At 46.0% G+C, this 15,684-nt stretch overlaps 1 protein-coding gene across 5 annotated transcripts; it reads right to left on the bottom strand.

The window, feature by feature from the left end:
* Positions 1 to 846: 846 nt before the first annotated feature.
* On the bottom strand, positions 847 to 9,432 carry SNX11 (sorting nexin 11). 5 transcript variants are annotated; one of them, XM_065910520.1, is made up of 9 exons: positions 9,204 to 9,430; positions 8,866 to 8,971; positions 7,069 to 7,128; positions 5,852 to 5,906; positions 5,324 to 5,410; positions 4,928 to 5,028; positions 3,543 to 3,638; positions 3,103 to 3,315; positions 847 to 2,359 (listed from the first exon to the last, which is right to left on the bottom strand). In XM_065910520.1, exons 4-9 carry the CDS (start codon positions 5,891 to 5,893, stop codon positions 2,086 to 2,088), a joined length of 813 nt encoding a protein of 270 aa, XP_065766592.1. In that variant the 5' UTR covers positions 5,894 to 5,906; positions 7,069 to 7,128; positions 8,866 to 8,971; positions 9,204 to 9,430; the 3' UTR covers positions 847 to 2,085. The 5 variants fall into 5 exon arrangements, with proteins under 5 accessions (XP_065766592.1, XP_065766594.1, XP_065766595.1 ...); XM_065910522.1 differs by lacking the exon at positions 7,069 to 7,128; XM_065910523.1 differs by lacking the exon at positions 7,069 to 7,128 and having other exon boundaries at positions 8,866 to 8,963.
* Positions 9,433 to 15,684: the final 6,252 nt, after the last annotated feature.

The following is a 15,684-nucleotide window of genomic DNA, read 5'->3' as shown; positions in this document are numbered from 1 at the left end:
TGGCTGATAATGGACCATTAAAAAAGCCAGGAGTCAGAAAAGTCGCATCCGTGTCTCTGACCGGCTCCTGCTGTCCCAGCAGCCAACCCTGCTGGCAGAACTAGCTGCTGAGCACCAACTCCAGGAAGAAAAGGAGTGAAGAGAAGAAGGCCGACCCAGCTTGCTGTTTTTTGGCTGAGTAGGGAATTGACACAGACCACCTCCGGCTCCTGTCTGGAAGTTTTGAGATCAGAGAGCTTCAAGCACAGCTGGGTTCACAGCTGCACCATTTGGAGCTTTGGACTCATTAATATTCATGAGCCATCCCCACCAATCGGCAGAGCGGATGCCATTAGCTTAGCATCTGTCGGGTTTTTGTGAGGGCTGTGTATAGAGTTTTTTTCCCCTTTTAAATGAACTTCTTTTGACATTTTGGATTTGCCTCTGTAGGTTTTCTCTCCTCGCCTTGCTCTGCTGCATCATATAAAAGAGAGACCCAGGGGAGGCAGGCAGAGAAGAGAGATGAGTCCCAGCCAGGGCTCGGCATCTGCCTGTTGACAAACTTTATTTCTCTTTCAGCACCTGGCACCTCAGACAGGCTGCAAGGATGGAAGCAGCATCAGGTAAATTATACCTAACAAGGTTCATGCGCATCACTGTGAGAAGAGCTGGATCCTGCCTCTTTGGAAGACAATCCTTTCTCCAGTGGTGAACTTGAGCTGCACACACAATGCAGGAGCGCTGCCGCGCACAGTTCTGAACCATTATTTCCACGCTGATAAATTCATGATTTATGAAAGTAACTACTGCCAGCCCTCAATCCCTCCTCCACTGCTACAGCTTGTTAGACACCAATTGCAACAAGAGTCTTAAATACTTGAATTTTATTTCAGGCCAAAGCCCCGCAACTCTGAACTAAATGCCATGACAGTCCCACAGCATAGGCGAGTAGTAGAAGAGCCCATGGACAGGGTGTGGGGGCCAAGGGAGGGAGGGGCGGGCGAGATGGAGAAGAACCACACACAGACGCCCGGGCAGATAAGCAGAACGCCAGCTCCAGCTCTCAGAGGAGAGAATTACGGCAGCAGGAGGGCAGGACGCCTCATTGTCTGAAGGAAGGCGTGTTGTTTCTCATCTCCATCCCCAGAGCCCTCTCTCCAGGCAGAAACAAAGCCCCCGCACCCCACTGGACTGAACAGACGGCCTCCTGCAACACAGCAGAGGGACACGAGGTGGCTGAAGCCCTGGGGAAAGGGAGCTGTTACTAAGGGAGAAGAAAAGGATTCAAACAAGAAAGGAGCTCAGCTAACCCTGCAGAGAAGACAGTCCATCTCGGCTTTATAACCAGAGAGGCAGGGACAGTCCAGGGTATCTTTCCCAAAACAAAGCCCCCTGAACCATTCCCTGTCCTTTGGCTGTGACCAAACCTTTCTTTTCTGTGGACGGCCACGAGCTATTTCACAGGTCTCAGGCACCATACAGCCAGGCCGAGGTCCCGGGATGTGCAGGAAACCCCAATGACAGGAGTCACAGCACCATCCCATTCAGTGGTTATGAGTGGAGGAAAAGAGAGGAGGTGGGAGAAAAAATATTCACACCCCCACACCCCCCACTGTCCATGCAAGGAGGTAGCAAGAGGCCAGCCTCCCAGAAACCAGTGCTCCAGGGGCTTCGGCAAAAACACAGCCAGCTGGAATACAATGACACAACAGAAACACAAGCATTTCTGTTGCAGCAATCTCTGATAAGGTAGCTTAAAATCTGCCACCTACAATCCCCAAACCAGTCACCTGAGCTCCTGGGCCCATTAACAAACATCTAAAGAAATTCAGCTTCCAGGAGAGTAAATATGGGGTTTGGCTCAGAACCAACAACTCCTGGGTCTTGTGCTTAACTTACAAACATCTGCACAGTGTCTTATCCCTATGGAAGAAGCCTGAAGAGTTACGACCAATCTCCGCAGAACCATCTTGAGCAGAGGCCGTGGTAAAGCAGGAAGCTGCCCAGCCTCCCCCACCAGCCTGTGCCTAACCCCAGCTGAGCAAGTCTCGCTGCCCGCATCGCCTTCATCCACCTCAGAGCAGAACCCAGAGCTCCAAGCAGAGCTCACTTTTCCAAAACTGTTTCCAACTGACCGGGGTCCAAAGGCACAGCATGGTCCCCTCCCAGGACTCTCCTCACAGGCTGAGAAGCAGAGATCCCCTCATCAGGTCTTGCAAAACCACAGCATGATGGAGAGGAGGTGGGTGGGAGAGTGGGGCTCTCCAAGGGAGGAGCCTCAGAGTCAACCACAGGAGCCCACACCTCAAACTGATCCTTTTCTTCCCCGGGAGGCGGTGAGGGAGAGCTCCTCCTGCTGGGTCTTGGGAGAAAGCAACAACTGGAAAAAAGTGGGAAAGGGAAAAGGAGGGCATGAACAGGTGAACAAAAATCAACAGACAAACACAAGTGAGCGGACAACAAGGGAGGCCTGTTCATACAAGGAAGCAGTATTTGGCCACAGAAAGGAAATTAAGGTTGATACGCCCTGCAACACCGATGCGCAGGAAACGGTGCCAGTGGCAGGGGTCTGTCACAGAGACCACATGTGTGACTCCATCTGTGTGAAATGTCCAGAATGGGCAAATCCACACACACACACAGGAAGTAGACACTGGTTACCAAGAGCTGGGGTTTGGGGCTGGGGAGTGTGGGGAGTCACTGCTAATAGGTACAAGGTTTCTTCAGGGGTGATGAAAATGTTCTAAAACTGACTGTGGTGACGGATGGCTGCACGACCTCGTGAATAAACAAAAACTACTAAATTGTACATGAAAGGGTGAGTTTTATGTATATGAATATATCTCAATAAAGTTGGTATCTAAGGAAAACGGAGGTTGGGGGAGAGGATAAAGAACAAAACAAACAAGAGAGCCTTTTCTTCTTTCTCCCCAGGTTGCAATAGGAGAGCCATCTCCTAGGGATGAGTCAGCACAGACCCAAGGCCCTCATGCATGGGATGACAGGGGCCCTCCTGAAAGGCCACCAATGCCGTGACCTTACTTTCTCTACCGATGGACACCTCACTGGCCCAGGTTACAGTAATCCTAGCCACTGGTGTCTCAGAAAAGAGCATTCATTTACCTCTTAGGCTGGTCTCCTTTAGCCAGGTGAGAGGAGCCCCGTCTCTCTTCCTGGGCCCAGCCACAGTTCGACATAGCATAACGAAGAATGGCATCAGAAACAGACATGGGGCTTCGGCCCTGTACACAGGCTTCTATTTCAGGCACTGAGAGCTGGCTTTGCAGGAAGAGATGTAACTGGCTGTCTGACAGGAGGACCACACTCTGCAGGACCCTGGGGCAAACACAGATAGAACACCACAAAGCATCACGCCTCATAGCAGCCGCCCCCAGCCCCATCCTCTGAAGGTCTTCTGGCTTGAGTGAGTGCTGAAGGCACAAGGGTGCAAGAAAAGCATCTGACACAAACATGCCTGTGTGCTCCTGGGGCCATTCTGCACAGCACACACACTCCTGCCATCCCCTCCAGGAGGCAAGTGCCAGCCCGCCAAGTCCACTCACTTTTCAAGAAAGTGCTGCAGACCTTGTCGTCGCTTCTCAATGAACTCATCTGAGCTGCCAAAGAAGGTTGACTTCCCAGGAAGTTCAGGTACAGGCCTGTGGGATCACACAACATAACACATACCCAAGATAAGTAATATCCCAGTCACTCCAGTCCCTGATCAAGGAAATCCCCTAAAAAGAGACACAAATCAACACAAATAGCATTTGATAAGAGGGCAGGGGCAGAGGGTTAATACTGATGACACGCCTGGTGTCAGGCACTGTGCTAAACGTTTACAGACTTTACTTCATTTATCCTCCTCGAAACCCTGTGAAAAGATGTCAGTGTACCCATTTTAATGGTAAGGAAATAGAACCAGAGAAGTAAATTTCCTATGTCACCCAGCTAGTAAGTAAGCAGCAGAGCTGGTATTTGAACCAAGTCTAGGACTTACAAACTCCATGCTGCTAGACTACATTGTTTACAAAACCCACTCCCACCATCAACTACTATTTCAAAAGGAAGAAATGTGGACATGGAGACATGGGAGGATGCTGGGTGTGGGTGTGGAAATTAAGGCCACCATCTCCAGTCCCGGAAGATCACATGTTTGGAATTTTCTAAAAGTAATCAAGTTGCAACAACTCATCCACAAACTCTTCCAGCCTCCCTAGCCTCTCCTGTGAAGCATGACACATGCTTTAAAAACAACAGGCCAAAAAAAAAAACAAAAAAACAGGCCAGACTAGAGGATGCAGGATCTGTTCAGAGGAAGTTCCAATTGGTTTATGAAGGCCTGACTCATGACAATACCCTCATCAATCCCACATGTTAACTAACTGGCTTGGTCATCAACAAAGTCACCACAGCACTCAGCAACCACACTGTGTTGGAATCACTGTCATAAAGTGCCTCCAGTTTTAGGGCTTATCTGCAATATGTAGGTGAGGAGTGAACAATAGCACTTGTCCTATGGCTCTCAGTCTGTCGTAACTCTGGATAAAGGTCTCTACACAAGAAAGAAGAAAGGGGGGGGGGAAATCACAATTTTTACATATCAAACTGACAGGAACACCATGTGTCAAATTATTTCAGGTGCTAAAAAGTTCCTGATAACCAGTGAAGCACATTTACACAGCCAGCAGTACCTCTGTTTAGCCCTATGCATATAAAAAAAGAAAAACGTTCTTTAGATTTGTTTGGCTTTGTTAGGTCAAAATATTAGAAATGAGAACTCTGTCATTACTTTTTTTCACTGACTTGAAAACACGATTTAAGAACACATTTCTCAATGACCTTAGTACTTGGCATGCTGCCAAGTTTTCTTCATTGTAAACTCCAGTTGCCAAGGAAGAACCTAAGAAGCCAGTCTCGGACCCAAGAAGGAAATAAGAGAACTCACACTAAACCTGCATTTCTCTGGAGCTGCTTTCTCAGCCACACAAACTCCCGGTAGCGGCGGCGCACACAGGACGTCTTGGCGGTAAAGGCCTTGCTGTTGGTCTACAGGGGAAAGCATGTGAAAGGGTTTGGTGGAAAAGCCCAAGTTCACACAAACTCCCCATCATCCCTCTCACCAAGGACTCAAGTCACCAGGCCACAGTCCCAATCAAGGGGATCCAAGCAGAGCACAGTGCCACCCAGCAGCCTGAAAACAACTCAGGCAGACCCCAGGCTCTCTTTCCTCTCCTCCTTCCTTTTCTTCTGTCAATACCTTCATATAACAGGTTCTGCCTCAGGACCAGCCCTCAGCCCTGAAAGGTATATGGATCCCAATATCAAAGTCGGATACACTTACATGAAGGAATATCTTATAATCCACATAAGAATTCCAGGAGCCCTCATTCTGCACGCGGGGGTCCTGAACACGCACAGTGATCACCTCCTAGAGGTAAGAAATGCTCCTTCAGCTTCAGTTCAGCCACAAAGTGAGGTGGGTCCAACACACAGGAGGCCAGAGTATTCCACTCTATGCCAACTTTCACTCGTTTGTTCATTTATTCACTCAATTCAGCAAATATTTATTGACCACCCTCTATGTGGCAGGTACCATGCTAAGGCACTGGGGGCAGAACAAGGACAAGAGACAAAAATCCTTGCACTTATGAAGCTTACATTCTAGTACCTTCCGATGAATAAAGTTAGTGAAAATGGAACCTCATTTCTCAGTCATGCCTTCACTACTGATTTCCCTCTTCTTGCTTGACTTTGAGAACATCAGAACCACTAAGGTATTACTGTCAGAACACCACCACCAAGCAGTATCTGGATCTCCCAAAGCCCCTCAAGCTTTCATCCAGATGTTCCCTGGAAATCACATGCTTACCTCCTGCTCTTGGTTCTCCAACATCCTACACCAAAAGCCCATTGGAAGAAAACATCTGATGAGAGACAGGAGATACAGGATCAATCTCTGTTAGTATGCATCTACGCTCACCTCTCTTTGCCAGGGCAAAACCCTGAAAATTTTTAATCGACCCCCCTGGGGAAATCCAGGCAACTTTTTTTGTTCTTGTGTAAAATTTAAGAGGAAGCAAAAAAATCCCCCCACATGAGCTATCGTGCACAGTCGCTCGGTCACGTCAGGCTCTGCAAGCCTTTGGACTGTAGCCCATTAGGTTTCTCTGTCCCCGGGGTTTTCCAGGCAGGAACACTGGAGCAGGTTGCCATTCCCCTCTCCAGGGGATCTTCCCAACCCAGGGATCAAACCCATGTCTCCTGCATCTCCTGTTGCAGGATTCTTTACCTGCTGAGCTATTGGGGAAGCCCCCCCACACACGAGCAGGGGGCCAAGCTAAAAGCCCTCAGAGATTTACCTCCCTTCTCAGACCACGGCAGGGACTCGGAACCAGGCCACCTCTAGCCAAAACACGTTCAGGTCAACAATGTCACCTCAGGCGGCCAGAACTGGCAGGCTGAGCTGTAAAACCTTTCTGCCTGCGAACTGCTGGGCCCACACAGCACAACTCTCTAACTGAGCCTAACATCGCCCCCTCCTGGCTATCTAGAGAAAACCAAAACCCCACAAACGCTGAGGCTTCTGCCTGCCTTTGTCTTGCTAAGCACACACAGGACCCAGAGGCAGATCTGAGTTGGAGAGTTCCTGGGGCCCCTGAGCGGGTTGCCCGGTTGTGACCTTCTCTTAGCTAATTCCATTTCCAGAACCCAAGCCAATGGTTCTAATCATTTCCTCTCAACATGCGGTTTGTACCTCTGCCCAAGCACCCCAGAGCTGCACAGGTCGACTCAGGATGTTTTCCGCTCCTTTGCAAAGATTCATTAAAGCCTAAGCCACTGATTTCCCCCAATGTGGCAGTTTACATGCGCAGCAACATCGCCCACTCCAACAAGGGGACCATGAAGGCTGAGGTACAGGGTTACTCAAGTCCAAAGGGGCCCATGATGTCACCTTCTGTTAAAATACAGCACTAATCTTGTTACTCCTAGAACCACTTCAACAGCATCCACTCTGGCTGCTGCCTCCACCCCCTTCTCCTCTCTCAAGAGCGGAACAATAAGGTTTAATTTCCCTTTCCAATTTACCTTGAAATGAAAACTGACTTCAGCCAATATGTACTGCCAACAAATGATCCAGGCTGGCTCCTGGGAAAATGAGACTATCTGTAAGCGCTCCCTGTCCTCCCCCCATGCCCATTCACACACCCACTCATTTTTACAGTCCCACAATTAATTTTAAACACATTCTCTTATTAGTTCTGCCTTACCATTAGAAGAGCATGTAATGAGTTTCCTTCTACTTTATGTTGTGCTAACACAAGGCTAACATTTCAGGAAGGGAGGAACTCGTTTACACCACAAAATGAGCAGGGCACACAGCTTTCCCAATCTTTTCTAGAATACCAGAAGGTCTCTCCACACACAGACACTGCATGCAGAGATGAAGCTGCATGATACAGGACAAATCTGGGCTACACAGCTCAGCAAACTGGAACTGCTGTGGTTGCAGTGCCATATTAAATAGTATACTTGCTGACATTCTGACTTTTCATCTGATGCAGTCACTACCATGAAGGGACCCTGAACTGAAAGGTGGGAAACCCCAATTCCATAACAACTGATGTATAACACCCTGGATGTAGGCAGTCTAATGGCTATAACCAGAGAGAGCAGGTTGGCTCACTGTGAACAATTAATCTACTCAGATTAAAACAAAATTTTTTTTTCTCTTCTCATTCCAGGCATTTGGTATAGTCCCAGCACAGGAGCAGAGTTAAATACACTGAAGTGTCTTTCCACAAAATTAAGGGCAGGAAAGGTGACGATAAGGAAATCCACACACTAAGTGAAGCTCATGAATCTCCAGGGCCTTGAAAAGTTTGCCAAATTCAGGACCATAATTCAGTAACTAAATGGTCATCACTCTCAGGCTCAAGAAGAGTGAGTCAAGGGCTCTGAGAGCAAATGTCTCTCCTTTCTTTTGGAACTCACACCACTTAGAAACAAACAGCTATAAACTGGCTTAAAAAAAAATCCGAGGGGGGGAAAATGTCCGAGGACCCCCAAGATGCTATACACTTAATCCTAAGATTAAAGGGCACTTACAAAGCTTCCAATGTCACTTTCCTTAAAAACACTGGACAAACACAAAAACCTAGACTTCAAGTAATAATTTCTAGCAACTACTATTCTCCATCAGCTTCCTCCCTATAGATGCCACTCCTCAGGAGGAAATGAAGCATTTCTGCCCTTGGAGGGAAAAGAGGAAGTTCTTAATTTTAGCTCTATGATCTGGGAGATGGATCCCTGTGTCACCCAACTAAGGATAGAATCAGTGGCCCTCTCAGCTACTTATGCAGCGCTAACTACATTTCCTGGGCCCTTTCAATCGCGTCTGAAGTTTATTTTCTCCACCTGTACCAGTACCAGTATCTCTGGGGAAAATCCAGTTGTTTGCTATTTATAAAGTAGCCTGTAAGGCTTTCCGGTGTCTAGACAATTCCAGGCAGGAAGTCAAGGCTTTAGCTCCACAATTTTCACTTCCATTTAAACTAATAACTTCAATACTTTCTAAAACTTCAAGAGACATGTTAAAAAAACAAATCCGGTGATAAAAGTATATAAGCCGCCGAGACTCCCATCCCTTCTTGCTCATTCTTCACCCTTGGTGCCGTATAGCAACTCAAAAAGCTCTCCTTCTGAAACACCCACAAGTAGCAGAAGTAGCTCCCCCAGGTCTGACCAGCATCAGCCCGTTCTCAGCCAAGCAGCTCTGCTCCATCCTTTTGTTCATCTGTAACTTGCCACTGCTCCTACTTGCAGCTAAGTAACAAAGGCAACCACAATCTAGCGCAAGAGCCCGTGTCCCCGAAGAATACTTGCCATTACTCCTAGTCCCAGCGTTTGGGTCAACGTAGCAAACTCCTGTACTCCTTACGAACGAGAAGCCAAAGGACGATGTGGTCCTTATTCCCCTCTGCCTAATAAGCTTGGGGAGTGGGAAGGAAAGATGCTTTATATATTTCATAAAATAAATGGAAAGCCAGGTTTCCTTCCTTGGATCCGGACCAAGCACCCGTCTTCATCCCGGGAGTGAGGCTGCTCCTTTCCTAGGATGTCCAGCAAGGTCCCCACCTCAAGCACCACTGGTGACGCTCAAACCCATGGCCCTTACCAGAGAGTAGCACCCACTCCCCGCGGCTAGTTCCACGCCCCCTCACCTGAGAGCAGCGTCCACTCCCCACAACGACACCGCCAGCGCCCCACCATATAGTAAGAGTCCCGGCTTCTCCTTCCGGGTGAGCGGCCGGCGCCCCGGTGCACGACGGGAGAAGGCTGCGGGCACGCCAATCCCTGGTGCCCAGGGCGCCCCGCCCCCGCAGGCCCTGGCTCTTAGTGGCAGGCACCTCTCGCGGCGGTGCACTCCGCACCGCCCAGGCCCTGGCTGGAATCTGGCTCCCGTACCTCTCTCTTGGGGCGCTGCTTGGGGGACGAGAGCGAGGGGAGGAGCAGGGGCTCTGACGTCCAATCCGGAGCCGCGTCCCGCCCATTGTTGTTAAGCGCAGCCAATCAGTAGCCAAGAAGCGTCCCTGAAAGCCCAAAAGTGGGTCCAGGAGCCGAGAGGTGAGAAGGGTTGGTCAGCGGTGCTGAGCACGGGAGAGTCAGGAATGTGGGAGCCTCTCTCAAGTCTGGAGAGAGTGCCTGTTTGAACCCTGTAGGTTTCGGTTCTCCGGCGGAGTTATCAAGGGGTCGCCCACTCAGATTCGAGAACTCGATTGTCCTAGCGAAAACCGAACTGCGGACAATCCTGCAAACACTGCAAGTTCGTTCACTTGAGAGACAAACATAAGGAAGGATCCGTTGACTCTGATGAAGTTTTTTGTTTTTTTTTTTTTTTTTTTTTTTTTTTAGTACTGTTGAAATGTCTTGGCAAAGGTTAATTTCAAGGGGAAAGTTACAGTCACAAATACAAGCTCTGGAGTTAGAAGATATGGACACAATACCCAGCACTGCAGGACCATGTGGCCCTAAACTGGTCTTAAATCTTTTTCTTAGTTTCCTCTTCAATAAGGTGCAGATAGCTCAGAACGTAAGGTGCATTTAAAGCAACTTTTGTCAAACGTTTTTGTCTCAGGATCCCTTTACATTCTTACAAATGATTATGGACTCCCAAAGAGCTTTTGTTTATGTGGGATGTTCACTGGATTGGACATTTAAATTGAGAAATTTAAAAGCATTTAATTCACCTAAAGCTGATAATGGACTTCCCTGGTGGCTCAGATGGTAAAGAATCTGCCTGCAATGTGGGGGACCTGGGTTCGATCCCTGGGTTGGGAAGATACCGTGGAGGAGGGCATGGCAACCCACTCCAGTATTCTGGTCTGGAGAATCCCCATGGACAGAAGAGCCTGACGGGCTATAGTCCATGGGGTCGCAAAGAGTCAGACATGACATGAATCCGCCTGTAATGCAGAAGACCTGGACTCAATCACTGTGTTGGGAAGATCCCCTGAAGAAGGGAAAGGCTACCCACTCCAGTATCCTGGCCTGGAGATTTCCATGGACTATATAGTCCATGGGGTCGAAAAGAATAGACACGACTGAGTGACTTTCACAGAGCTAATAATAAACCATTACATGTGGACATAATATATTTCATGAAATATAACTACACTTTTTTAAAAAAAATTATTGAATAGGTGCTCAGTCATTGGTGCTCTAGTCAATGGCCCTTGACTAGAATCCTTGTCACCTGTGGCTTTTGCATTGGGAAGCGGATTCTTTACCACTGAGACACCTGGGAAGACCCTCTGAGCAGAGTGGCATTATATTACAGTTTTGCAAATTCCCATGCTTCCCCATTCTTTCGTTGTACTGTTTTTTGGACAAGGAAATCCAGAAAATCTGGTCTCATGCAGATAACACAGCTAGAAAAGGGAGAAGTATCTTTAGCCTTCTCTGATAATTGTGGATACTTTTTAAATTTTAATCCAAAAATGTCTTATTACTCACTCTCTGAACTGTTACATGGGAGCAGGTGGGGTGTGCGTGGGGACTGTTGATGGCAGGGGGTCTCCGGGGTTGGTAAGTACAGAGCTCACACTGGACACCAGGCTGCCTCCCACACTGGAGAGATGAAGGACTTTGGAGAAATTCATAACTTTTTCTGGAACAATCTGAAGGGAAGTCCTGCTGCCAAGTCTTGGACCCAGCCATGCCTCTTACCTTCAATTCGTGTAAGATGCCATGGGATCTGCACAAGTGGCCCAATGGTTCTGTGCTAAAAAGAAAGTTACTATTTCCCAGATGTTGCTCATGGTGGAAGAGCACAAGAAACGTTCCATGATGACGGCAACCTGCAGAAGGCTGTCCGGTAAGGATGAGCACCTGTGGAGGTTGGGATGCCAGAGTCCTCCTCCTCAGAGGGAGGGCAGACAGGGAGTCATGGAGCTCTTCTGAGGAATGTTCTGGATACAGAACTGAGTGTAGGTCCTTCTTGGGATGGGCAGTTTGCTTACTAACTTGCAAAAAGTTACTTCTCAGATTGCCCAACCATTTCATTTGGGATCACTTTTTGAAATTGAGGGATCAAGTTTTCCAGGTGAAAGTATCTCATTTCTCAGGGCCAGCTAGAGACGTTTTTCAGCTTCCTTCCAAACTTGAAGGATGCAGGGAGTGTCCAGCCTCCAGACACTCTTAATGGATCTTGCCCCCCACCCTACTTCCACTTTGCTTTTGGTAGAGACAAGAGGGAAGTTGACCATAGTCTGGTTAAGGCTAGAAAGCATCAGGCTGGAATTGTAGTGGGACTATCCCATATGGTACCATGTGGTCAGTCTTGATGTGGAAGACACCACTGATGGAGAGTAAGATGGCTGATTTCTAAGAAGGAGGGCAGTGGGTGAGGGCATATGAGCCTCTATGATCCCCATTCCTGAACAGCTCTTTATTTATTTATTTATTTTGGCCATGCCACAGAGCAAGTGAGATCTTAGTTCCCCAACCAGGGATAGAACCCATGCCCTTTGCATTGGAAGCACAAAATCTTAACCACTGGACCACGAGGGGAAGTTGCTCTGGACTCAACCCTCTTTTGTCACAGAAAGAGAAAAGGACAGTGATGCCTCTAGTCCTGTGGATTCACAGTAGAAAATCATAAATAGATTTGGAAAAGAAATTCACACCAAAGTTTTCAGTAAAAGGACAGATCTTTCTCTCTGGAGACTGGCCTTCTCCAACTTCAAAGCTGGTACTGGCAGGTCCACCATCACTGGGGAAATAGATTTTCTTAACATTCCTCAGGATCATCTCTCTGCTCTGGCTGGTTGGGGGCTCTTGACATTGCCCAGAACTCTGCAGAAGTGTTCTGGGAAAGTGTATGCTGCTAATGTCCCCTTTGAAATAGGTGAAAAGGACACAGCAGGACTTCCATTCACTCTTGACAGGGCTCTGCATTTAAAAGGCAGGTCTTAAAAAAAATTAAAAAAAAAAAAAGGCAGGTCTTCCTTACTTCTTCCATCATAAGGGGAGAGCTTAATTCTCAACCAGGAGCAGAGACAAAGTAAGATGCTCTAGCAGGGTGCATGTTGATAACCAGAGCTGCCTGGCCAGCTTTAGAGCAGCTCAGTGCTGGCCCAAGCAGGGCTTCTGAATACTCTTATTTGTTACTAGCAAAACTCAACAAATGGTAAAAGTTAGTTGCAATGGGAAATCTGAAACCATCTGGAAAATATTCCTGAGTTATGCAGATCTTCCAAATATTTTTTATTTTTCTTGGCCGTGCCAGGAGGCATGTGAGATCTTAGTTCCCCAACCATGGATCGAACCCACGCCCCTTGCATTTGAAGCTCAAAGTCGTAACCACTGAACCACCAGGGAAGTCCCCCAGATCTTCCAAATATTGATACATTTCATTATTCAGCATTTTAAAAATCACATTTATTCAAATCATCAGTAATCTCATCAATCTTGTGAAGCCATCAAGCTCACTGGTGGATACAGCATTTTCCTGTAGAACAGAAAAGTTTTCCCTTTGTTACTATGTTCTTTTCTTGGTCTACTAATTAAATTGAAGTAAGACAAAGTAATGTCTTTCTCCCAAAGACAAAGTAATGTCTTTCTCCCAAATGGGAGAGAAACCAACTTCGTACTTAGGAGAATCCCATAAAAATGAGACCCAAGGGTAAGTTAGGCAATGGAGACTTCTTTACCATCCTGAGATGAAGACTAGGATAGGGGCTTGGAGCTTCAAAAAAGGACGACAATTCACAGGACTAGAAAGAGAGTAGATATCTGGTAATTAGAAGTTTACCCAGTCTTGCTGAAAAAGTCTTTCAGGTTTAAAAAAAAAAAGTTATTTCTGATAGGAGCTCTTTTTTTAATGCACGCCTCCTATCTAAATTCTGTTGGGTATTTGTTGCTATTGTTCAGTTGCAAAGCCGTGTCCAACTCTTTGCAACCCTATGGACTGCAGCACACAAGGCTTTCCTGTCCTTCACTATCTCCCAGTTTGCTCAAACTCATGTTTATTGAGTCAGTGATACCGTCCAACCAGGTAAAAGTTTTTCCTAAGTCTGCTGGGTGTTACTGCCTTCAGTTCAAAATAATCCACATGCCAATGTACCATTTTTGTGAGTGGCATATTCTGCTCTACTTCAGCACATTTTCCAAAAGTGTAATTTATGCTTGAAAGCTCAGATTTTGTCATTGGCAGAAATACTTTCTTTCAGTCATTTTCCTTGAAGTGACAGGTCCATTTTGTCCAAATATCCAAGTTGAATGGCCTTAGTTTTTGTTATTCTTTTTTCTTTTTTTAAATTTTTTTTATTAGTTGGGGGCTAATTACTTCACAACATTTCAGTGGGTTTTGTCATACATTGACATGAATCAGCCATAGAGTTACACGTATTCCCCATCCCGATCCCCCCTCCCACCTCCCTCTCCACCCGACTCCTCTGGGTCCTCCCATTGCACCAGGCCCGATTGTTATTCTTTAAAAAAAAGAAGAAAAAAAGGTATTTAATGAAAAAAAAGCAGCTAATTCAATTCTCAGACAATTGCACAACTATATACTTCAGTAATTAGCAGAGCTGCTCTATGTACATGTCACATTTATCACATAGAACATTAAAAAGATAGAGATTTCATAAAATTAATCATTTGCACTGCTTCATCATGGACACCCTTAAGTGAAAGTGGACTCTTAATTGGCTTATTGCATTGTAGCAGTGAAGAATATAAATATAATACAAGTTGGTGCCACACTGCCTTGATTCATGCTAAGATGCCAGCAGTTTCATCCACTTTTGTACAATCAGTGAAAATACCAACACAATGAAAAAGACCAAATATTGTCTTAATATTATTATGAAAGTAGTTTTGACCATGCACACTCCCTGAAACCATCTTAGGCACTCCCAGAGTGTGTGGACTATATTTGGAGAACCATAAAATATATCTGTAGAATATATCCACTCATTCATAACAAACACTGAGCCCTTTCGATAATCTAGGCACAGTCTCAGGCTTTAAAAGTAAAGCAGTGAGCCAAACAGGAAAATATCTTGGCCTTCTGGAGCTTGAAATTCTAAAAAATACAAGAGCTTGACATCACTGCACCACATATTACTCAATAAATGTTTTAAAATAAATTCATTAAATAATTTTCACAAACAGGCAGTGCCCCATCTCTGTCTTATTTTTTCAACGTTAATTTCTAACACTGGATAATGAGGCGAATCCTTATTGTATTTGAAATGCAGGCAAGTCATAGCACTCTAAGTATTGATCCCTTAAGAAGAACCAGTCACAAAAAAGAAAAGAAAAACCAGTCACATCAAGGTTCTGGGTGTGTGATTTGAGAAGTATAGGTAATTAAGTCCAGTTACTACCAGCAAGTCACTGAGAATCAGTCTGACCAGAGGAGATAAGAGAGAGAGCTAATGGGACTTCCCTGGTGGTCCAGTGGTTAAGAGTTGCCTTCCATTGCAAGGGGCGTGAGTTCAATCCCTGATCAGGGAGCTAAGATTCCACATACCTTGCGGCCAGAAAAACAAAAGGAATATTGTAATAAATTCAATAAAGACTTTTTTTAAAAAAAGAGAGCGCTAAGTATATTTGCCTTTTAAAAGAGAATGATCGTTAACCCCAAATGAATAAAAATCTTTAACAATAGAATTTCAAGAAGTAGTCGAAATGAAACAAACAATCTCACACACCATTAGGATGGCTGCTATTAAAACAAAAACCAATACAATAAACCATGAAGGTATGAAGAAATTCAAACACTTGGGCACAGTTGGTGGGAATGTAAATTGTTGCAGTCGCTGGGAAAATAGTGTGGATTTCCGAAAAAATTAAAAATGAAATTATTAATGATCCAGCAATTCCACTTCTGGCTATGTAACCAAAATAATTGAAAGCAGGATCTGGAAGAGATAGCTGTATACCATAAAACCTGGAAGCAACTCAAGTGTCTGACAACAGATAAATAGATAAGCAAAATTTGATATATACAATGGGACAGTCTTCAGCCTTAAAAAGAAGGAAATTTTGATATATGGTACAACATATGTCCATATGAACCTTGAGAACATTCCAGTTCAGTCGCTCATTCGTGTCCAACTCTTTGCGACCCCAAGAACCACAGCACGCCAGGCCTCTCTGTCCATCACCAACTCTTGGAGTCTACCCAAACCCATA

The sequence above is a fragment of the Muntiacus reevesi genome, chromosome 18 (assembly GCF_963930625.1).
Source record: "Muntiacus reevesi chromosome 18, mMunRee1.1, whole genome shotgun sequence".
NCBI classification, from domain to species: Eukaryota; Metazoa; Chordata; class Mammalia; order Artiodactyla; family Cervidae; genus Muntiacus; species Muntiacus reevesi.
This window is presented reverse-complemented; position numbering and strand designations above follow the sequence as displayed.